The 16,305-nt window shown below is 35.5% G+C and overlaps 1 protein-coding gene across 1 annotated transcript in view; it reads right to left on the bottom strand.

Annotated features, from left to right (window-relative positions):
- LOC137014428 (polycystin-1-like protein 1) overlaps positions 1 to 13,374 on the bottom strand; it is a 28,344-nt gene extending 14,970 nt beyond the window's left edge. The window contains exons 1-26 of the mRNA XM_067378731.1: positions 13,267 to 13,374; positions 11,976 to 12,085; positions 11,103 to 11,251; positions 10,791 to 10,949; positions 10,511 to 10,708; positions 10,253 to 10,421; positions 9,902 to 10,141; positions 9,187 to 9,319; positions 7,910 to 8,113; positions 7,220 to 7,401; positions 6,939 to 7,142; positions 6,674 to 6,837; positions 6,187 to 6,588; positions 5,623 to 5,688; positions 5,435 to 5,500; positions 4,922 to 5,098; positions 4,536 to 4,613; positions 4,244 to 4,386; positions 4,004 to 4,124; positions 3,779 to 3,902; positions 3,501 to 3,693; positions 3,350 to 3,406; positions 3,046 to 3,264; positions 450 to 695; positions 260 to 379; positions 29 to 177 (exon numbers count right to left, since the gene is read on the bottom strand). Coding sequence (XP_067234832.1) covers positions 29 to 177; positions 260 to 379; positions 450 to 695; positions 3,046 to 3,264; positions 3,350 to 3,406; positions 3,501 to 3,693; positions 3,779 to 3,902; positions 4,004 to 4,124; positions 4,244 to 4,386; positions 4,536 to 4,613; positions 4,922 to 5,098; positions 5,435 to 5,500; positions 5,623 to 5,688; positions 6,187 to 6,588; positions 6,674 to 6,837; positions 6,939 to 7,142; positions 7,220 to 7,401; positions 7,910 to 8,113; positions 9,187 to 9,319; positions 9,902 to 10,141; positions 10,253 to 10,421; positions 10,511 to 10,708; positions 10,791 to 10,949; positions 11,103 to 11,251; positions 11,976 to 12,085; positions 13,267 to 13,374 — 4,181 coding nt within the window. The remainder of the gene's footprint in view (positions 1 to 28; positions 178 to 259; positions 380 to 449; positions 696 to 3,045; positions 3,265 to 3,349; positions 3,407 to 3,500; positions 3,694 to 3,778; positions 3,903 to 4,003; positions 4,125 to 4,243; positions 4,387 to 4,535; positions 4,614 to 4,921; positions 5,099 to 5,434; positions 5,501 to 5,622; positions 5,689 to 6,186; positions 6,589 to 6,673; positions 6,838 to 6,938; positions 7,143 to 7,219; positions 7,402 to 7,909; positions 8,114 to 9,186; positions 9,320 to 9,901; positions 10,142 to 10,252; positions 10,422 to 10,510; positions 10,709 to 10,790; positions 10,950 to 11,102; positions 11,252 to 11,975; positions 12,086 to 13,266) is intronic.
- Between the last annotated feature and the right edge of the window lie 2,931 nt (positions 13,375 to 16,305).

Raw genomic sequence — 16,305 nt, 5'->3', positions numbered from 1 at the left:
AGACACTGAAATGCAGCAATGTCATCACCTAAGCAGCAGCAGTATGGGAAAGGGGCGTTCAGCTGGCCTGTTAAACTGCACAGTGATCTGAAAGGCTCTCTGAAGGGTCTGTGACGTGATGTTGAACTGGTGACTGTTCACCTGACTGCGCAGAAGAGTGAACTTTGTATGTCCGCTCTGCTGGAACAAGCATAAAAAACAAATCAGGGTGACCAAATATGGAGGAAAGCTATTTGTGATCAAGCAGTAAAAAAAAAACTACTTTTGTCTCCTCTTTTCTCAGAAATTCAATGGTAACTGGTGTGGATAGATGTTGGACTTTGATTTCCTTCCTAGTGGTGCAGTTGTAGAGCCGAATGTCTGCCGTCCCTCCACTGAACTGTAACATCACATTCAATTAGAGTGTAATTTGCTTCTTTCTCAAATTCAGCTATGCATTTATAGTGTACCTGCATGGCTCTGGACCAGCGGTATGGGCTCTGCCTGTGCACTGTGAGCCAGGTAATGATGCATGGCTTGTGCTTGCTATCGCTGCTCCATTGCTGAAATTGCATATCGAGGAAATCAGTGAGGTGGAACGTAGTGAGGCCAAATGTTTTCACCATAGAATAAGACTGGCCATTCTTCCATGCTAATACTTCCATAAAAGTAGTGTTCACATTGTACTGCAAGACATTGCTGGATAGCATACACTCCTGCAAACAAAATGAACAAGGTTAATATCAAAGAATCTCAGAAGAGATCTGTTTATCCCACAGTGACCATGAAAATCAGACTAAATATTACATTCAAATCTACAGTGATTAAATGAGACATTGCAGTTTACAACACAGACAGAGCTATAATAATGGGATAAAATGAATTGATCACATGGTAGATTAAACAAGTTAGAAGATGCATCTCGATCTGGACATTTCAAAGGACTTAAACCAGCTAACAAAAATACGTTCTAAGAATGTTTCCATTAAGTTATGAAAACATTCCATTTTTTTTATGTGTTAAATGTATTTTTATTTTTTTTATTTTTGGGTTATGAGAACTTAAAAGGATTAGTTCAACCAAAAATGAAAATTCTGTCATTTATTACTTACCTTCATGCCGTTCCACACCCGTAAGACCTTCGTTAATCTTCTGAACACAAATTAAGATATTTTAGTTGAAATCTGATAGCTCCATGAGGCCTCCATAGGGAGCAATGGACACTTCCTCTCTCAAGATCCATAAAGGTACTAAAAACATATTTAAATCGGTTCACTTGAGTACAGTGGTTCAATATTAATATTATAAAGCGACGAGAATATTTTTGGAGCGCTAAAAAAAAACTAAATAACGATTTATTTAGTGATGGACGATTTCAAAACACTGCTTCAGGAAGCATCGAAGCATAAATGTATCGAATCTGCTGTTTGGAGCGCCAAAGTCACGTGATTTCAGCCGTTGGCAGTTTAACACGCGATCTGAATTATGATTCGACACACTGATTCATTTATGCTCCGATGCTTCCTGAAGCAGTGTTTTGAAATTGGCCATCACTAAATAAATCGTTATTTTGTTTTTTTGGCACTCCAAAAATATTCTTGTCGCTTTATAATATTAATATTGAACCACTGTACTCACATGAACTGATTTAAATATGTTTTTAGTACCTTTATTGATCTTGAGAGAGGAAATTTCATTGCTCCCTATGGAGGCTTCACTGAGCCATCGGATATCAACAAAAATATATAAATTTGTGTTATGAAGATTAACGAAGGTCTTATTGGTGTGGAACGGCATGAGGGTGAATAATAAATGACAGAATTTTCATTTTTGGGTGAACTAACCCTTTACGAAAACGTTCCATTTTATAATTTTGCATACATTATGGGAACTTTACTTTTGAATGTTCTCTGAACACTCTGAAGCATGTAGAAACATTTAAAAAATGTCTTACAGACGTCCAACTAAAATGTTTCAGAAAAAACATTCCATGTATGATGTATACATAATGTTTTTGTGTCAAGTAATTGAGAATATTATTAAAGACCAGATAACTCTGAAGAAACATCCTATTAAAATCAGAAAGATCGTTTGTTCATAACTTTCAGAGAATGTTGCCAGAACCTTAGCCAAAGTTCTGAGAACGTTCCCTTTTAGTTGGGAGTTCATTAAAATTTTCTGCTGCTTTTCAACTTTTCAAACAGAAAAAATCATCAGCAGTACATGTTAAAGGAATACTTCACCCAAAAATGAAAATTCTGTCATTAATTACTCACCCTCTTGTCGTTCCAAACCCGTAAGACCTTCGTTCATCTTCGGAACGCAAAAAAAGATCTTTTTGATTAAACCTGAGAGCTTTATGTCCCTCCATTGACAGCTACGCAACTGAAACTTTTGACACTTCAAAAAGTTCATAAATTGTAAAACTGATCCGTATGAATTGAGCGGTTTAGTCCAAATTTTCTGAAGAGACACAATCGCTTTATGTGATGAACAGATTTAATTTAGGTGATATTCACATGTAAACATTCATCAAGTCACACATCAGTTATGGTAAACAGAAGCTCAAGTTTGCTTGACGCGAACAAGAACCAATGAGGTTCGTTCTCGTGTGTTACGCAGCATGTTTGAGCTTCTGGAAGAGGAAGAGGTTTGTTCTTGTGTGTCATTCAGGTTTGTTTGAACCCCTATGTTCTGATCAATGTTTATATGCGAATAAAAGCCTAAATTAAATCTGTTCATCATATAAAGCAATTGGGTCTCTTCAGAAATTTTGGACTAAACCGCTCAATTCATATGGATTAGTTTTAAAATCTCTTTATGAACTTTTTGAAGCATCAAAGTGTTAGTTGTGAAGGCAGTCTATGGAGGGACAGAAAGCTCTCAGATTTCATCAAAAAGATCTTCATTTGTGTTCCGAAGTTGAACGAAAGCCTTATGGTTTTGGAACAACATGAGGGAGAGTAATTAATGACAGAATTTTCATTTTTGGGTGAACAAACCCTTTAATGTCATGTCATTTTGAAAACTAACACATCAACATTGCATCAGGAATGCCTCTCTTACCAGTACTAAATTAGTGATGGTGTAAAGCACTTTGTTTATGAGTTGGTGTCCTGGTCTTGAAGAAAGCACTGGAGCCTCCAACACACCAGACAGGAGAGATACCAATGCATTCACCATCCCAATGTCCAATATATGGCCTGCTGGAGGCTTGGACTCATGTAAGCGGGATGGGATGTTGTGAACATGCTGGATTACTTCTCTGGCACTGTGAAATGTCACCTAAATCAGATATTAAATAATTAGCAAAGTGTATAAAACATTATAAAGAAAACTGAAATTAAATCCAAGCTTGGGTTATACTCACTTGACTAGAGATTTTTATCAAATCAGTAAGCCTGTAAATTATATCAAATAAATCTCCCTAAAAAACAAGAACATAGAGTTAAATATAGAATCTTTTTTTTTTTTTTTTTTTTGCAAATGTCAGTTACAGAATCTTTGTCTTGTTAAGAGACCTTGTCAGTGATGGACAGCTGACAGGCCACTGAAATGAGGGAAGCGCGTGTCAGAGTCAGAAGCTCGACAGAAGACTCCGGCTCCAGACTCAAGCGGTTCAGCACCGTGGTCAAAAGAGAGATATAGTTGATGATGTCTCTGTTGCTTCCAATCTTACTCAGACCGGTTAGGTTACCTATTCCATACATGTACCTAGAAGAAGGAACAAAGGTCATTTAAAATGCTAATACGTCAGATAAAGATGTGAGAATTAATTAAGTAATTTTTGTGTCCGCACAATTCTTGATCAGGGCTGGGCTGGGAGGATGAGTTTCTCTGAAAGCTTGGATGAACAGTCACTGTCACAGGACATGGTTTGGTCACTGCTCCAAATCGGTTCTTTATTTCAATATAGACTGTGACTGTGAAAAAAAAGAGAATGAGAATAGGTAAGATGTGGCTGATTTGTGTGAGATCATAATAATGTAAATGTGAAATGACCTTTATTATGGATTATTTGTACCTTTGTAATCGTCATTAGAATCTCCACTAGGAAGACTAAAGTAATGTTGGAAATCCCTGCCTTTGTAAAGGAGTTTCCTCTCAGTGTTTCCCACACTGAAACTGTACTCATACAAGAGATCCTGATCACAGAAACACAATTACATCAAGATCAGATCACAGAAAAAAATTATGTTGAATATTACACTGTTCTTAACAATGCAAAATATGAATATGTTGAAAGGAGTGGAAAAACATAGACCTCTTTTCCAGAGGAGCAGAAGACGCTGAAATGAGTGTGGATTTCAGAGCCTGTGTTGGGCTGCACTTGGCAGCTCATTCCCTCCGGAACAGCTTGTGTGTGGAAAAACAGCTGGCTTTTCCCTTGTAGCCGCTCCTCAGAACCTGACAAGGTGAGAAAAACAGGAGTGAAATTATGCAAATAGCATTTGGCCAAAAGAAATACAAACATTTAATGCATTATTTATTCAGTTGTTTGTCTGTTTAATGTTCATTTGTAATAGGAATCTTCATTATGAATTTCCAAAACTCACTTGCAGACACTTCAAGCAAATAAAGACTCTTTGGTTTAAGCATGAAGGGTTTAAATGTGACAACCGAAGAAGATAATCCTAAAGGGAAAAAAAGACAGAGACAACCAAAGGTTCTTTTTACAATCCATATGTAAAATGAGTCATGTTGACTTAATTTTATTCACTCTAAAAAATGCTGGGTTGTTTCAACCCAAATTTGGATCAAATATGGACAAACCCAACTGTTGGGATAAAAACTTAATTTATAAATTTAACACAAGAATTGGGTCCATTTTTGACCCAAATTTGGATTGAAACAACCCAGCATTTTTTAGAGTGTGGGAATGTTTATGTAATTCAGAAGGTCTCTTGTCCTTATAATAAGCGCTGTGAGTGCTTTCACTTACCTGTGAGAGTGTAAGACTCAAACACAGACTGATGAATGAGCTGTCTGTCCAGATCCAGCAGGGTCTGCTCAGAAATTGCCGGCCCAAGCAGGTTGGGGTCCACCAGATTATCACCCTCATTGTCATAAGAGTGAGGGAATGATCCTTCATTCCAATTAAATCCCATTGAAATGGTCCCTTACACACACACATACACTTTGGGTTTTCCATGTTTTATGGGGACATTCCATAGACATAATGGTTATTTACTGTATAAACTGTATAACCCTAAACCTTCCTATCACATAAAACTTTCTGCTATTTTAGATTTTCAAAACAAAGATCATTCTGTATGATTTATAAGCTTTATAAAAAATGTCCCCATAAGGTCAAAATTTACTGGTATTACTATGGGGACATTTGGACATAGGGAATACCAGGACCACACACAAGACACAGTTAAACACACTACAACAATTAAAAAACATTATTGCTCATTTGATGAAGAGCACAAAAAAAAAAAAAAAAACATACCTGTAGGTCTGCCGACAGGAACACCAGGATCAGCCTCTTCAATGCCAAAATTATAGTAATCATACTCTAAACGGAACCAAAAATATCATATGAGCATCATGCAGATTACACAGTACTGTTCAATAAAAACACAATTTCTAATTTCAGCATGTAAAGTCCAGAGGTTTCTTTATTTAGGAGTAAAATACCTGGTAGGGAGGGACGATCACCTGATATTGTCTCGTAAATGTCTGTGTGAACCTCAGTATGCAAGTCTGCAAATGTAGTTCACAAAGTTAGTATATTATCATTACGGTTTACTGCTATAACATTATTATTAATATATAATAATAATAATAATTATTATTATTATTATTTATTGTAATTACTACTACTACTACTACTACTACTACTACTTCTTCTAATAATAAATTGTATGCTTATTATTATTATTATTATGTTGCCACAATGATCTCCTTGAGTTAGATAACTGATCTATTAAATAGTATGTTTTTTTTCCCCCTCTATAAATTGCCTTTTGCCTTGGCTGAGCTCTTCTTATTGTAAAAGTGATTGTTAAATGCTGATTATCCAAAAACAATCTACCACCAGAGGGCGTCTAATCTCATTTTGCAGAGCTTATTTTGTTTCAAGGCATAAAACAAAAGCTTTATTATAATAGGGAACCTATTTCAAGTTTTAAAACTTTTACATAGTTCATTATATGACATGATTCTGACACGGTTACGATCATTTTCACCACAGTACCGTACCTGAGATCACATCAGTCAATGACACCTTATCTCGGGCTGGTGAAGACCCATGATACTCCCACTGACCCCCAGACGACTCTGTTTCCCCAGGGAAGGAAGGTATGATAGTTGGAAATGCTGCACGGTGGTGCATGTTGTTTGTGCTGGGACTTTCAATTAGCGTGTGTACATTAATGTTATGGTGTTTCGTATGCATCACTGAAGTCACAGTATCTTGTGTAACTGGGGCTGTAAGGTCAGTATCTTTAGATAAAAGATAAGGAGCCAGCGACAGCCCTATATCTGGAACGGAGGGATCAGTAAAATGGGCTGGAGTGTAGGGTGTCACAGCAGGCTGGGAGAAATGTAAGCTCTCCTCCATTTTAGAGGGTAAACCTAGATCCATACTACTGCAGAACGGAACTGAAAGAAAGAGCAAGAGCAATTCATTTCAAATTTATTAAAGACACAAACTTGGTAAATATTAGATCTGAATGACTGTACTTACTCTCTGAAACAGCTTTGCTTGAGGCATTAACAAGGTAAAGTTTCCAGTAATAGGTGACATTTTTTGCATTGAAACCACAATCATCACAGAGAGCAGAGACAGAAAACTGCTCATTCCAGTTCACTGAATTTTCTCCACAATCTTTACAAGACATATGAATGTTACTGCCGAGAATTAAAAAAATATATGATTCATTACATATATACAACACTACTATATTGCATTCATTGCATGTGTATTTTTGTCATCTTTTTTTAAATCCCACCTGACACGTTTTGATGTTACAGTGATGAACATCTCAGATGAAGAAGACTGATGGCCACTGTACACAGTGAGAGTGAATTTAAGCAGGTCAAAGTCAGGTTTTAAGGCAAGAGCGGGAAATGTAAGTACTGCTGAAGTGGTCACGATGTTCATGCTGAAACAGCTGCTCTCTTCTGTGTTTACTGGCCTGCATGACCAGCTGTATCTAAAACAGAAACGAACATTTCAGATGTGATTTATGCCAAAATGATCAATAATCAATAAACAAACACTGTCACGTACCTTATAGTATTATTGGGGTAATCTGGGTCATGTGATTTTCGCCCATCCAGAGTAACAATGATGCCGCTCTGACGACTAATGAACATATTTGTGGCTTCACTGATGACACTGACAGGATGACTGCGCATCACTTCAATTAAAACACTGTAGTTGCTGTACACCACATTACCGGATACCTGGACCTATGTGATGACAAAAACTCTTTATTAGCATTTCCTCATGTTAATACATTCATTAAAATATAGATGATTTAGGCTTAAATAAGGCAGTTATCTCAAGCAGCACAACTGTTTTCAACATTAATAATAATAAGCAGCAAATCAGCATATTAGAATGATTTCTGAAGGATCATGTGACACTGAAGACTGGAGTAATGATGCAGAAAACTCAGCTGTGCCATCAAAGGAATTAACTACATTTTAATATATATTAAAACAAAAGTTATCTTTAAATTGTAATAATATTTCCGTTTAGACTGTATTTCTGATCAAATAATTGCATGGCGAGCATAAGAGATTTCTTTCAAAAACCATTTTAAAAATCATATCGACCCCATACATATAAATTTATTTTGAATATACTCAAATTCTATCAGTTATTTAAATGATACCATATCAAGTACTTTTAAAAAATTTTTAGTGTAGAATATGAAGTCCTATGTCAAACAGAAAAGTGATAAAAGGACATTACCTTTGCAATAGCTTTATATGTTCCGTAATGAAGGAGGTATTTTGGAAGATCAATATACTGCCGTCCCGTGTCTATGTGTGGGAGGAGCAGAGGTCGTCCGCTCATGTCATATATAGTCCATCTATACAGGAGACCTCTGGAGACATTACACTGAATCTGAGCCTCAAACGTCACAGCAAGATGGACATTTTGATACCGCCACACCTGAAAGCATGCAAGCAAAATCTATTTAGTATACACTGCCAGTCAAAAGTTTTGAATAATTAAGATTTTTGAAAAATGCTCACCAAGGTTGCATTCATTTCATGACAAAAATACAGTAAAACAGTAATATTGTGAAATATTATTACAATTTTAAATATGTGTTTTCAATTTATTTTATAATTTTTCCTGTGATGGCAAAGCTGAACTTCCAGCATCATCACTCCAGTCTTCAGTGTCACATGATCCTTCAGAAATCATTCTAATATGCTCAATTATTATTAATTGTTGGTGTTTAATCATAATGAATGGTTCTTATTATCCATGTTGAAAACTGGATTTGATGAATAGAAAATATAATGAATGGCAGTATATCATAGGTTTCCACAAAAATATTAAGGAGCAAAAACTGATGATAATAATAAGAAATGTTTCTTGAGCAGCAAATCAGCATATCAGAATGATTTCTGAAGGATCATGTGACACTGAAGACTGGAGTAATGATGAGGAAAATACAGCTTTGCCATCAGAGGAATAAATTAGATTTTAAAACATTTTAATAGAAAACAGATATTTTAAACTGTAATAATATTTCACAATATTACTGTTTTTACTGTATTTGTGATTTTTTTTAAATGCAGCCTTGGTGAGGAAAAAATCTTAATTATTCCAAACTTTTCACTGGCAGTGTTATTGATCTCTCCTAGTGTAAATGTTAAGAGTATACAGTCAAACCAAAAATTATTCAGACATTTTTTATATTTTTGGTATATTTTTACTAGTGGGTGCAGGACACTATCGTTTATGTATGTAAGTGAGGATAGCAAAATAAAGTAAACTGTGACACATTATACCCAAAATTATTCAGACACTTTGACCTGACCATGTTTTGCTTAAGTGTTATCTGACAACATTTTTATCTGACACAGTTCAACTTTGAGATCTTGTCATATTTTATTACCATTTTTTTAAACTATAGTGAATAAACTGAATGAAATGAATGAAATGTTCAAGGTGTTTGAATACATTTTGGTTTGACTGTATTTGTCTAATTGTGGAATATAGAGAACTTGTACCTGTATTTTATTTGGACCCATGTTTTTCACCGGAGGAGGCTGACAGGATTCTTCAACAACAAAGATGTGCCCTGTTAAAGAGGCTGAGCTTACCAGGTTGGACATAATAACCTCTAATATGTACTCTCCAGTTCTATAGAAAAATAAAAAATATTCACATTTACAATAAATATATATATATTTTTTTTAGAAAAATTCAATGGCATGAATAACCAACAATTGTGACAACAATTTTAAAACAAATAAAAAATATAATTAATAAGAGAAAAAAAATATGGGATAATGACTTCAAACAATTAACATTACAAAATATTTATAATTCAAATAATTTTTTTTCTTTTGAACTTTCTATTCATCAAAGAATGCTAAAAAATGTATCACCGTTTCCACAAAAATATTAAGCACCACAACTGTTTTCAACAATGATAATAAAAAATGTTTCTTGAGCAGCAAATCAGCATATTAGAATGATTTCTGAAGGATCATGTGACACTGAAGACTGGAGTAATAGTGCTGAAAATTCAGCTTTGCATCACATAAATTACATTTTAAAATATATTAAAATAGAAAACACTTATTTTAAATTGTAATAATATTATATAGTAATACCGTCTTTAATGTTTTTGATTAAATAAATGCAGCCTTGGTGAGCATATAGACTTCTTTCAAAAACATGTATACACTGAAAGGGAAGCCAGGAGGATACAATTTCTACCTGTTAAAGACATGATGTTCAGTGCTTGATCCGCCTCGCTCTGTTCCATCCCCAAAATTCCAAAGATAAGAGACATCAGTTCCTGAGCTGATCCGGCAGGTGAAGTTTACAGAGCGGTTTGATAAAACTGAGGGACTGTAGAGAAGCCTGTTGGGCTGCACAGCTCTCTGAATCACAACAGCATAAACATCTGAGCTGATGGACGTGAGGCCATTAGACACACTGACAGTGACATTGTATCTGCAAAGACAGATAGGTAAATAAATCAAATGTACAAATGACAAGTACTGATTCAGTAAAATCTGTATGAAATATGTTTTTTTGTAACTAAAAATGATGAATAAAAATCACTTGTCTGGGAGGCGATATCTCTTTTTGAAGATTCTGGATGTTGTTTTAATTTCAGGTCCATCCCCAAATCTCCAATGAAAGTATAGAGGATCAGGTGCTTCTGTTACTGCTACAAATGTGATGTCGGTCTGTGTTGCATATGCCCGTTTATCAGAAAAAATCCAGACAGCTGGAAAACACATCACACATACAAAGCAGAAAATTATAAAATAATGTTGATTTGAAAAAGTAGATTTTCTTTATGAATAGACCTCACACCTTGCTTGTGACTGTCTGTGGATTTGGCTGAGGCTTTATCCTGCTGCTCGTCCTCTGTATCTATGGGCAGAGGGGCACAGGATGGGATATACCGATCTTTCTTGAACAACATGAGATTCAAGTACTCAGTCCCAGAGGGACATGCTCTAATCTGCCAGCTGGTAGAATGAGTGTAGATACTGTTTGTCATGGTCACATCTAAAAATACAAAGACATATGGTGTCAAAAGCTTATTCTGTTCCATTCTTCCCATATTTTTAGCACTGTCCAGTAAACATACTTAAATGGTACAATCCAGCAGTAGGTAATATTGCATCTATGTAGCAGGTGAAGTAGCTGTTGGCCATAAAAGACACATCATGCAAGCCCTGAGGATCAGAGGTCCCACTAAATGTAATGAAAACCATGGAAATGTTTTCTTTGCTCAGATTTGGTATGCCTGGAAATATAATAAAATGGGTTACATTGCATTGCTTAGATGAATATTTGAGATTGTATTTTTACTTAAGATGTGTCCAATTCAATTAAAATAAATTTAATTAAAAGCACAATTGAATTGCACCAGGGTTGCTATGGCAAGGCTGACAATAACCTGAGACTTCCAGGAGGAGGGGCTTTCCAATCTGCACCCTGTCAGTCAAAGCAGCTGCACTGGCATCATGAACAGAAGGCCCTCTGCTGCTGTGCACTGCCAACCAGCCCGTCTCATTCCCATAAGGGACAAACTCAGAAGAGAAGCATCTGTAGGCAAATAAAAACCAGACAAGCTTCTCAATATAAAACACTAAAACACAGAAACTTACCTGCAGGTATTGAATCAATGAGTGAGTCAAACTCACAATCAAAATAGTATGATAGTACTCAGATGCTGACATTCATTCAATAAATGATTCTGAGAAAACAATTCTGGTCTGAACTACATAAATTGTGAAAATGAAAATCTCTGGAATATTTTTGTGCTAAACTGATATACAATATAGTGAAAGATTGCTCACTTCTGGTTATAGTTTTGCCCACATATTCTTTCAGTGTTGTTTAACAATAAAAGATGCATAGCTCAACACATACATTTCAAGCAAATATCTTTACAATAAATACGAGATCAAAATGCAATTTTGCATATAATTTTTTTGCAAAAAAAAATCATTATATATTTGCATATTATATTTTTTGTAGTAACCATTCATGATTATTTTAATTAATTTAATTGTAAAAACTAAATAATTGCATTGTGCTGTTATATTGTATACTTCCATTTTTTGTCAAACGTTCATGTAACCTTTGACTTCTATAATTTTTTTTTTATACAGCCTCATTCAATATTTTTAGTTGAATAAAATCTATTTGGTTATCATATTTAGATCTATAATATTTAATTATTTTATTATTCACATTTTAAGTTACCTGACAAAACATTTTACGTGTAACCAGTGAATAAAATGTAGTAGAAAAAAAGGACTCTTACCCTTCACTGAAACACGGCTTGGAACATAGTAAACGCTTAGTTTCTTGATGGGTTGAGTCCAATGAGCTATAGTTGCTGAATCCAAGGTGAACAGCTGTAAAAAGTGTCATCTGATATTATAAACAGATCTTCATGTGTACTAAAATTACTTAGATTCCTCAGTTTCATCAAGGCCTTATTTGTCAAGTGCGGTTTCAGAGTTGCTACATACCATATCCCGAGTTTCCCTTAACATATCTGAGAGCAAATATAAGTAACAAAATCAAACAAAATACGGTCCGACAGAACAGCAACATCTTATCAACTGGAATGTCTCTCGTCGTTATCGCGAACGAGTTCTTTGTCTCCTTTAAGTCGCAGTGAGCAGGTGAAAGGAGGCGTGCCTGTTCTTGATTGACAGTTGCATTTCCAAATAATCGATTGCATTCTTACGCCTTCAGTCAGGGATCCCAAATTATTATTCTTTTTTTCTCTCTCTTTTTATTGTAATGAATGTATTTTATGATAACTGTACTTATTTAAATTTTATAGCTATTTAAATTCCACAAGATAGTTCTGATTACAAACGGGTCTAAGGGATCTGAATGAATTGCATTTAGTTTTTGTTAAAATCCTCAGCTTGTGGGTGCTGACCATTTAGATCTCGTTCTTTTCTACTTTTGATTCTCTGTATAAAAGTCCTAGAAGGTTTTTCACAAGTGAGCTTTACACCTTCAAAATGCAAATTCAGCTTCTGTAACTCATGCAAAGAACAATGACTGCAAGTTTCACACAGGATAAACAAGGCTTGACACATGCTCCTTCAAACAGGAAACTGAATAGAATGAGAGAAGACAAAACAAAACAAAAAACTCTCTCTAAATATCCAAAAAACTCCGAAACATGTTCATGTGATGATCCTAGTTACCAGAAACCGATGGAGATACTCGGATGAGTGAAGAAACAACCGAATATTTTTGTCAAGGCAGTGCCGCTTGCTCTTCTCAGACTGTATAATTGCTAACATATTCGCATTATGAGATAAAAAAAAATTGTGTATTCATACTTGTGGTCCGTTCCAAAGGAAAAAGCCTGTTTGTTTACTCATGCGTTCCTTTTGAGAATGTCTCAGGTGAATGCATGTGTAGAGCCTGCTGAGTCTGACAAAGTCTGACTAATCACATGCCAGTGGTGTTTTTGGCTTCAAAGAATTTTCCGAGATGGACCACGTCAGGATTATTGAGAAATAGACATTTATAGGTGAGGCATGAACACATTGTTAGTGACCCACAACAGGACGACAAGTGCTGACCAAGCCAACGGCTACATCCCCCTGTGAAAACAGAACCTGCCACTTCACGTATCCATGTTCCACAGTGATGAATGAGCGCTGAAGTGGACCATTGACGGCCAGGGTCATTGACGCCCAAGGGCACAATGGTTGACGGAGTTGAATAAAACTAGCTTTCACCGAGACTAATCTCTCGTGCTAGGCAATAACACATTAAATAAGATGTGGGTTTTGGGTGTGTGGGTGCCAGCGCGCGCTGAGAGGACCGCGCTCCCTTGTTGTACCGTGTTGTTTCAATTAATTTACAATTCAAAACCCCTCCCATTCGATGATGTGTTCAACCGTCATAAATTACAAAAGTAATGTGTGTAAGCCTATAAGACTGTAAATCAATATTTTAGTAGGCTATTTAAGTTAAAAAAGATACGTTAATAAAATAAAACGTTAATAGGCCTACAAAAAGTTAATATAAAATAGGCTAAATTAGAAAAACCAATAAAACTATTTATTAAATATTATACGTTTATAAAAAAAATAAAAAAAGAAGTAAAATAAAACATGGTAGAACTGTTTTCAACAATTAAAAATCACCCCAAAATACAAAATAACAGCTGTCGTTGACGTTCATGCTTCTGTTTACAAAGTGAATTGGGACAGATTTTATGGGAACTAAATTGACTACAAGAAAGCAAAGACATGAACATTTGGATGCATGTTCCATGAAGATAAACCCCCAAAAGCCTATATGCGTAGGCCTAATATTCGTTTGACAATTAGCCTATAACTTTAATTAATAACTTTATTAACGGGTGTGAATGTTCGTTGCGACGTTAACGTCAACGTTAAAAGGGGCACAAGAAGGCCTAATAAGACATAAGAGCTGGTTAATTTTTTTAAATGATTTGGTGTTAAACGCCGTTTAGGCAAGAAAGTATTTTAAATAATAATAATAATAATCTGAGGACATCCTCATGTCTCAAATGGAAGAGGCATACAGACCAACTTAGGCTATGTTGTCGGTTTTCACTGAATCTACGCGTAGCCTACAGCTTGCAATCTGGAGCACACGAAGATTTGTGGTATAGCCTTCTCATTTAAAGCCTCGAGCGTATATGGCTTAATTATTTCAAGGCTTCTTCCGTTTCTTGGGCATATGGTAGTGGCTGAAAGAACGATGCCACAACTGATATAGCTAGGCCTACGTTTGTTCCAGCCTTACGGTAATGCAAGCAAGTCGGACTTAATTTAAAATAAATAACTGTGACAAAGCATCCCCTACCTTAGAGAATATGAAAGTTATAATATTTTCTATTACATTTCATTTGAAAGTCCTGCTAACAATTTAATGAAAATCCAAATAGGCCATAGGTCTATTGTTTTATTTTTTATTTTTTATTTATTTTTTTTTAATATATTTTACATTCACAAAGTGATCTGGTATTCTGATTTCATAATCAATGACAAAGCTGTGGAATGGAGACAATGCATAACAAAACAGTGTCAAATGAAAAAGTAATCTGATTGACATCAAAAGAGAAAACAATAAACAAAGCATGGGCTGCCATATGTTTAACAGCTGCTCTTTAATCTGTACATGTTATGCACAAATCAGACAGCAGGGGGCGATAAGGAGTGAATGCATAATTATCAATGAAAATCAAACCTCAAGGGGGCCCGTTTCTCTATAATTATAGAAAGCGTTCCCGATATTAGGCTACGAACGTTCGTTTCTTTTATACGGGTGTTTCCTAAAACACCCATAACACGAACGCGCAAGTACGCGTTTTTCATACGGCATTGTCTGTTCAGAACGTGTTAAAATGTCAATCGCTCGTTATTAGGGCCTTTATATTTTTATTTTCTTAAATAGGCCTATTCCTAAATATCTACGTAATTATAATTGTGCGAGTCCTTTGTTCATATCTTTGACACAACAGCTGATCTGTTCATCTGATGTCCTTTTGCAATCTTTTCTTTTCACAAATTCATGGGGTCAAATTACGCGCAAGCTTCAAGGGCCAGGAGGCAGCGTTTACTGTATTGAGGCCCTGAGAGTGATCCTGCCAATGACAAGGGTACTCAGTCTAACGAACGAGGTTCTTCGTGTTGCCAGCTACTGCCGAGTGAAATTGAGCGGTCTGCTCTTTGCGCCCTAAAGCGATAACGGTGACAGCGATGCTTCACGACCTTGTCGTGCGGTAGAGGTGGAGGAAGAGAGGCTTGTAGAAGAGGATGAAAATGCTTTGGCAGGGAGTCGAAAGTCGGCACAACACATGTGCTCATAAACGGCATGATATTCTCTCATTGATAATTTTTCGTTCCTATTTTTTAATAAGCCTGCAAAGTATTTTATTGGACCATCTCCCTCTGAATTGCCACTTGACTGAAATAATAATGCCACTTATTTTTTTGTGCAGACTCATACACATAAATCATAGCACTATATTGATTTAAATAAAGGCATAAAATGAAGTATCCCGACATTAAAGGAAAAAGCCTAAAGTGTAAGTATATAACTGTATTACTATTAAGTTTAGGTGTCATTTTGCGGTTGTCCATCAGGTGAGTCTGCCTACTAGCGATGCGCTTAGCACATACTATTATTTTAGAGGACGGGTTTCAATCTTTTAGATGCTATGGACCCTCAAATATGATCATCCAGGTGTGATTTAAGGGCCTCTCATACTAAAATTTAAAAGGCAGCTATATATTTTCATGTTTAAAGACCAAATTTATATTGTGCAAATTAATATTATAAATATGGAAAACATATAGTGAAAAATATTTAGTTTGTCACACTATAACATTATTTATGTATTTATATTCATTTTTAAGTTTATTTATTTTAATCAATGTTTTAAAAATTTTATTCAATTTATTTAGCCTATACATTTAGTTATTTGAATCTTAATTTTTATTATTTATTTATTTTTACTTTTTTATTTGTTTTACAGTGCTTTTCCAGACTTTTCTACGGACTTCCTGGCACTCCCTTGTGGCCCCTGGGGGTCCCCGGACCCCAGTTTGAAAACCCCTTTTTTAGAGCACTCCTAGATCTAT

The sequence above is a fragment of the Chanodichthys erythropterus genome, chromosome 23 (assembly GCF_024489055.1).
Source record: "Chanodichthys erythropterus isolate Z2021 chromosome 23, ASM2448905v1, whole genome shotgun sequence".
Taxonomy (NCBI): domain Eukaryota; kingdom Metazoa; phylum Chordata; class Actinopteri; order Cypriniformes; family Xenocyprididae; genus Chanodichthys; species Chanodichthys erythropterus.
Note: the sequence above shows the minus strand (reverse complement) of the source record. Positions and strands in the feature narration are given on the sequence as shown.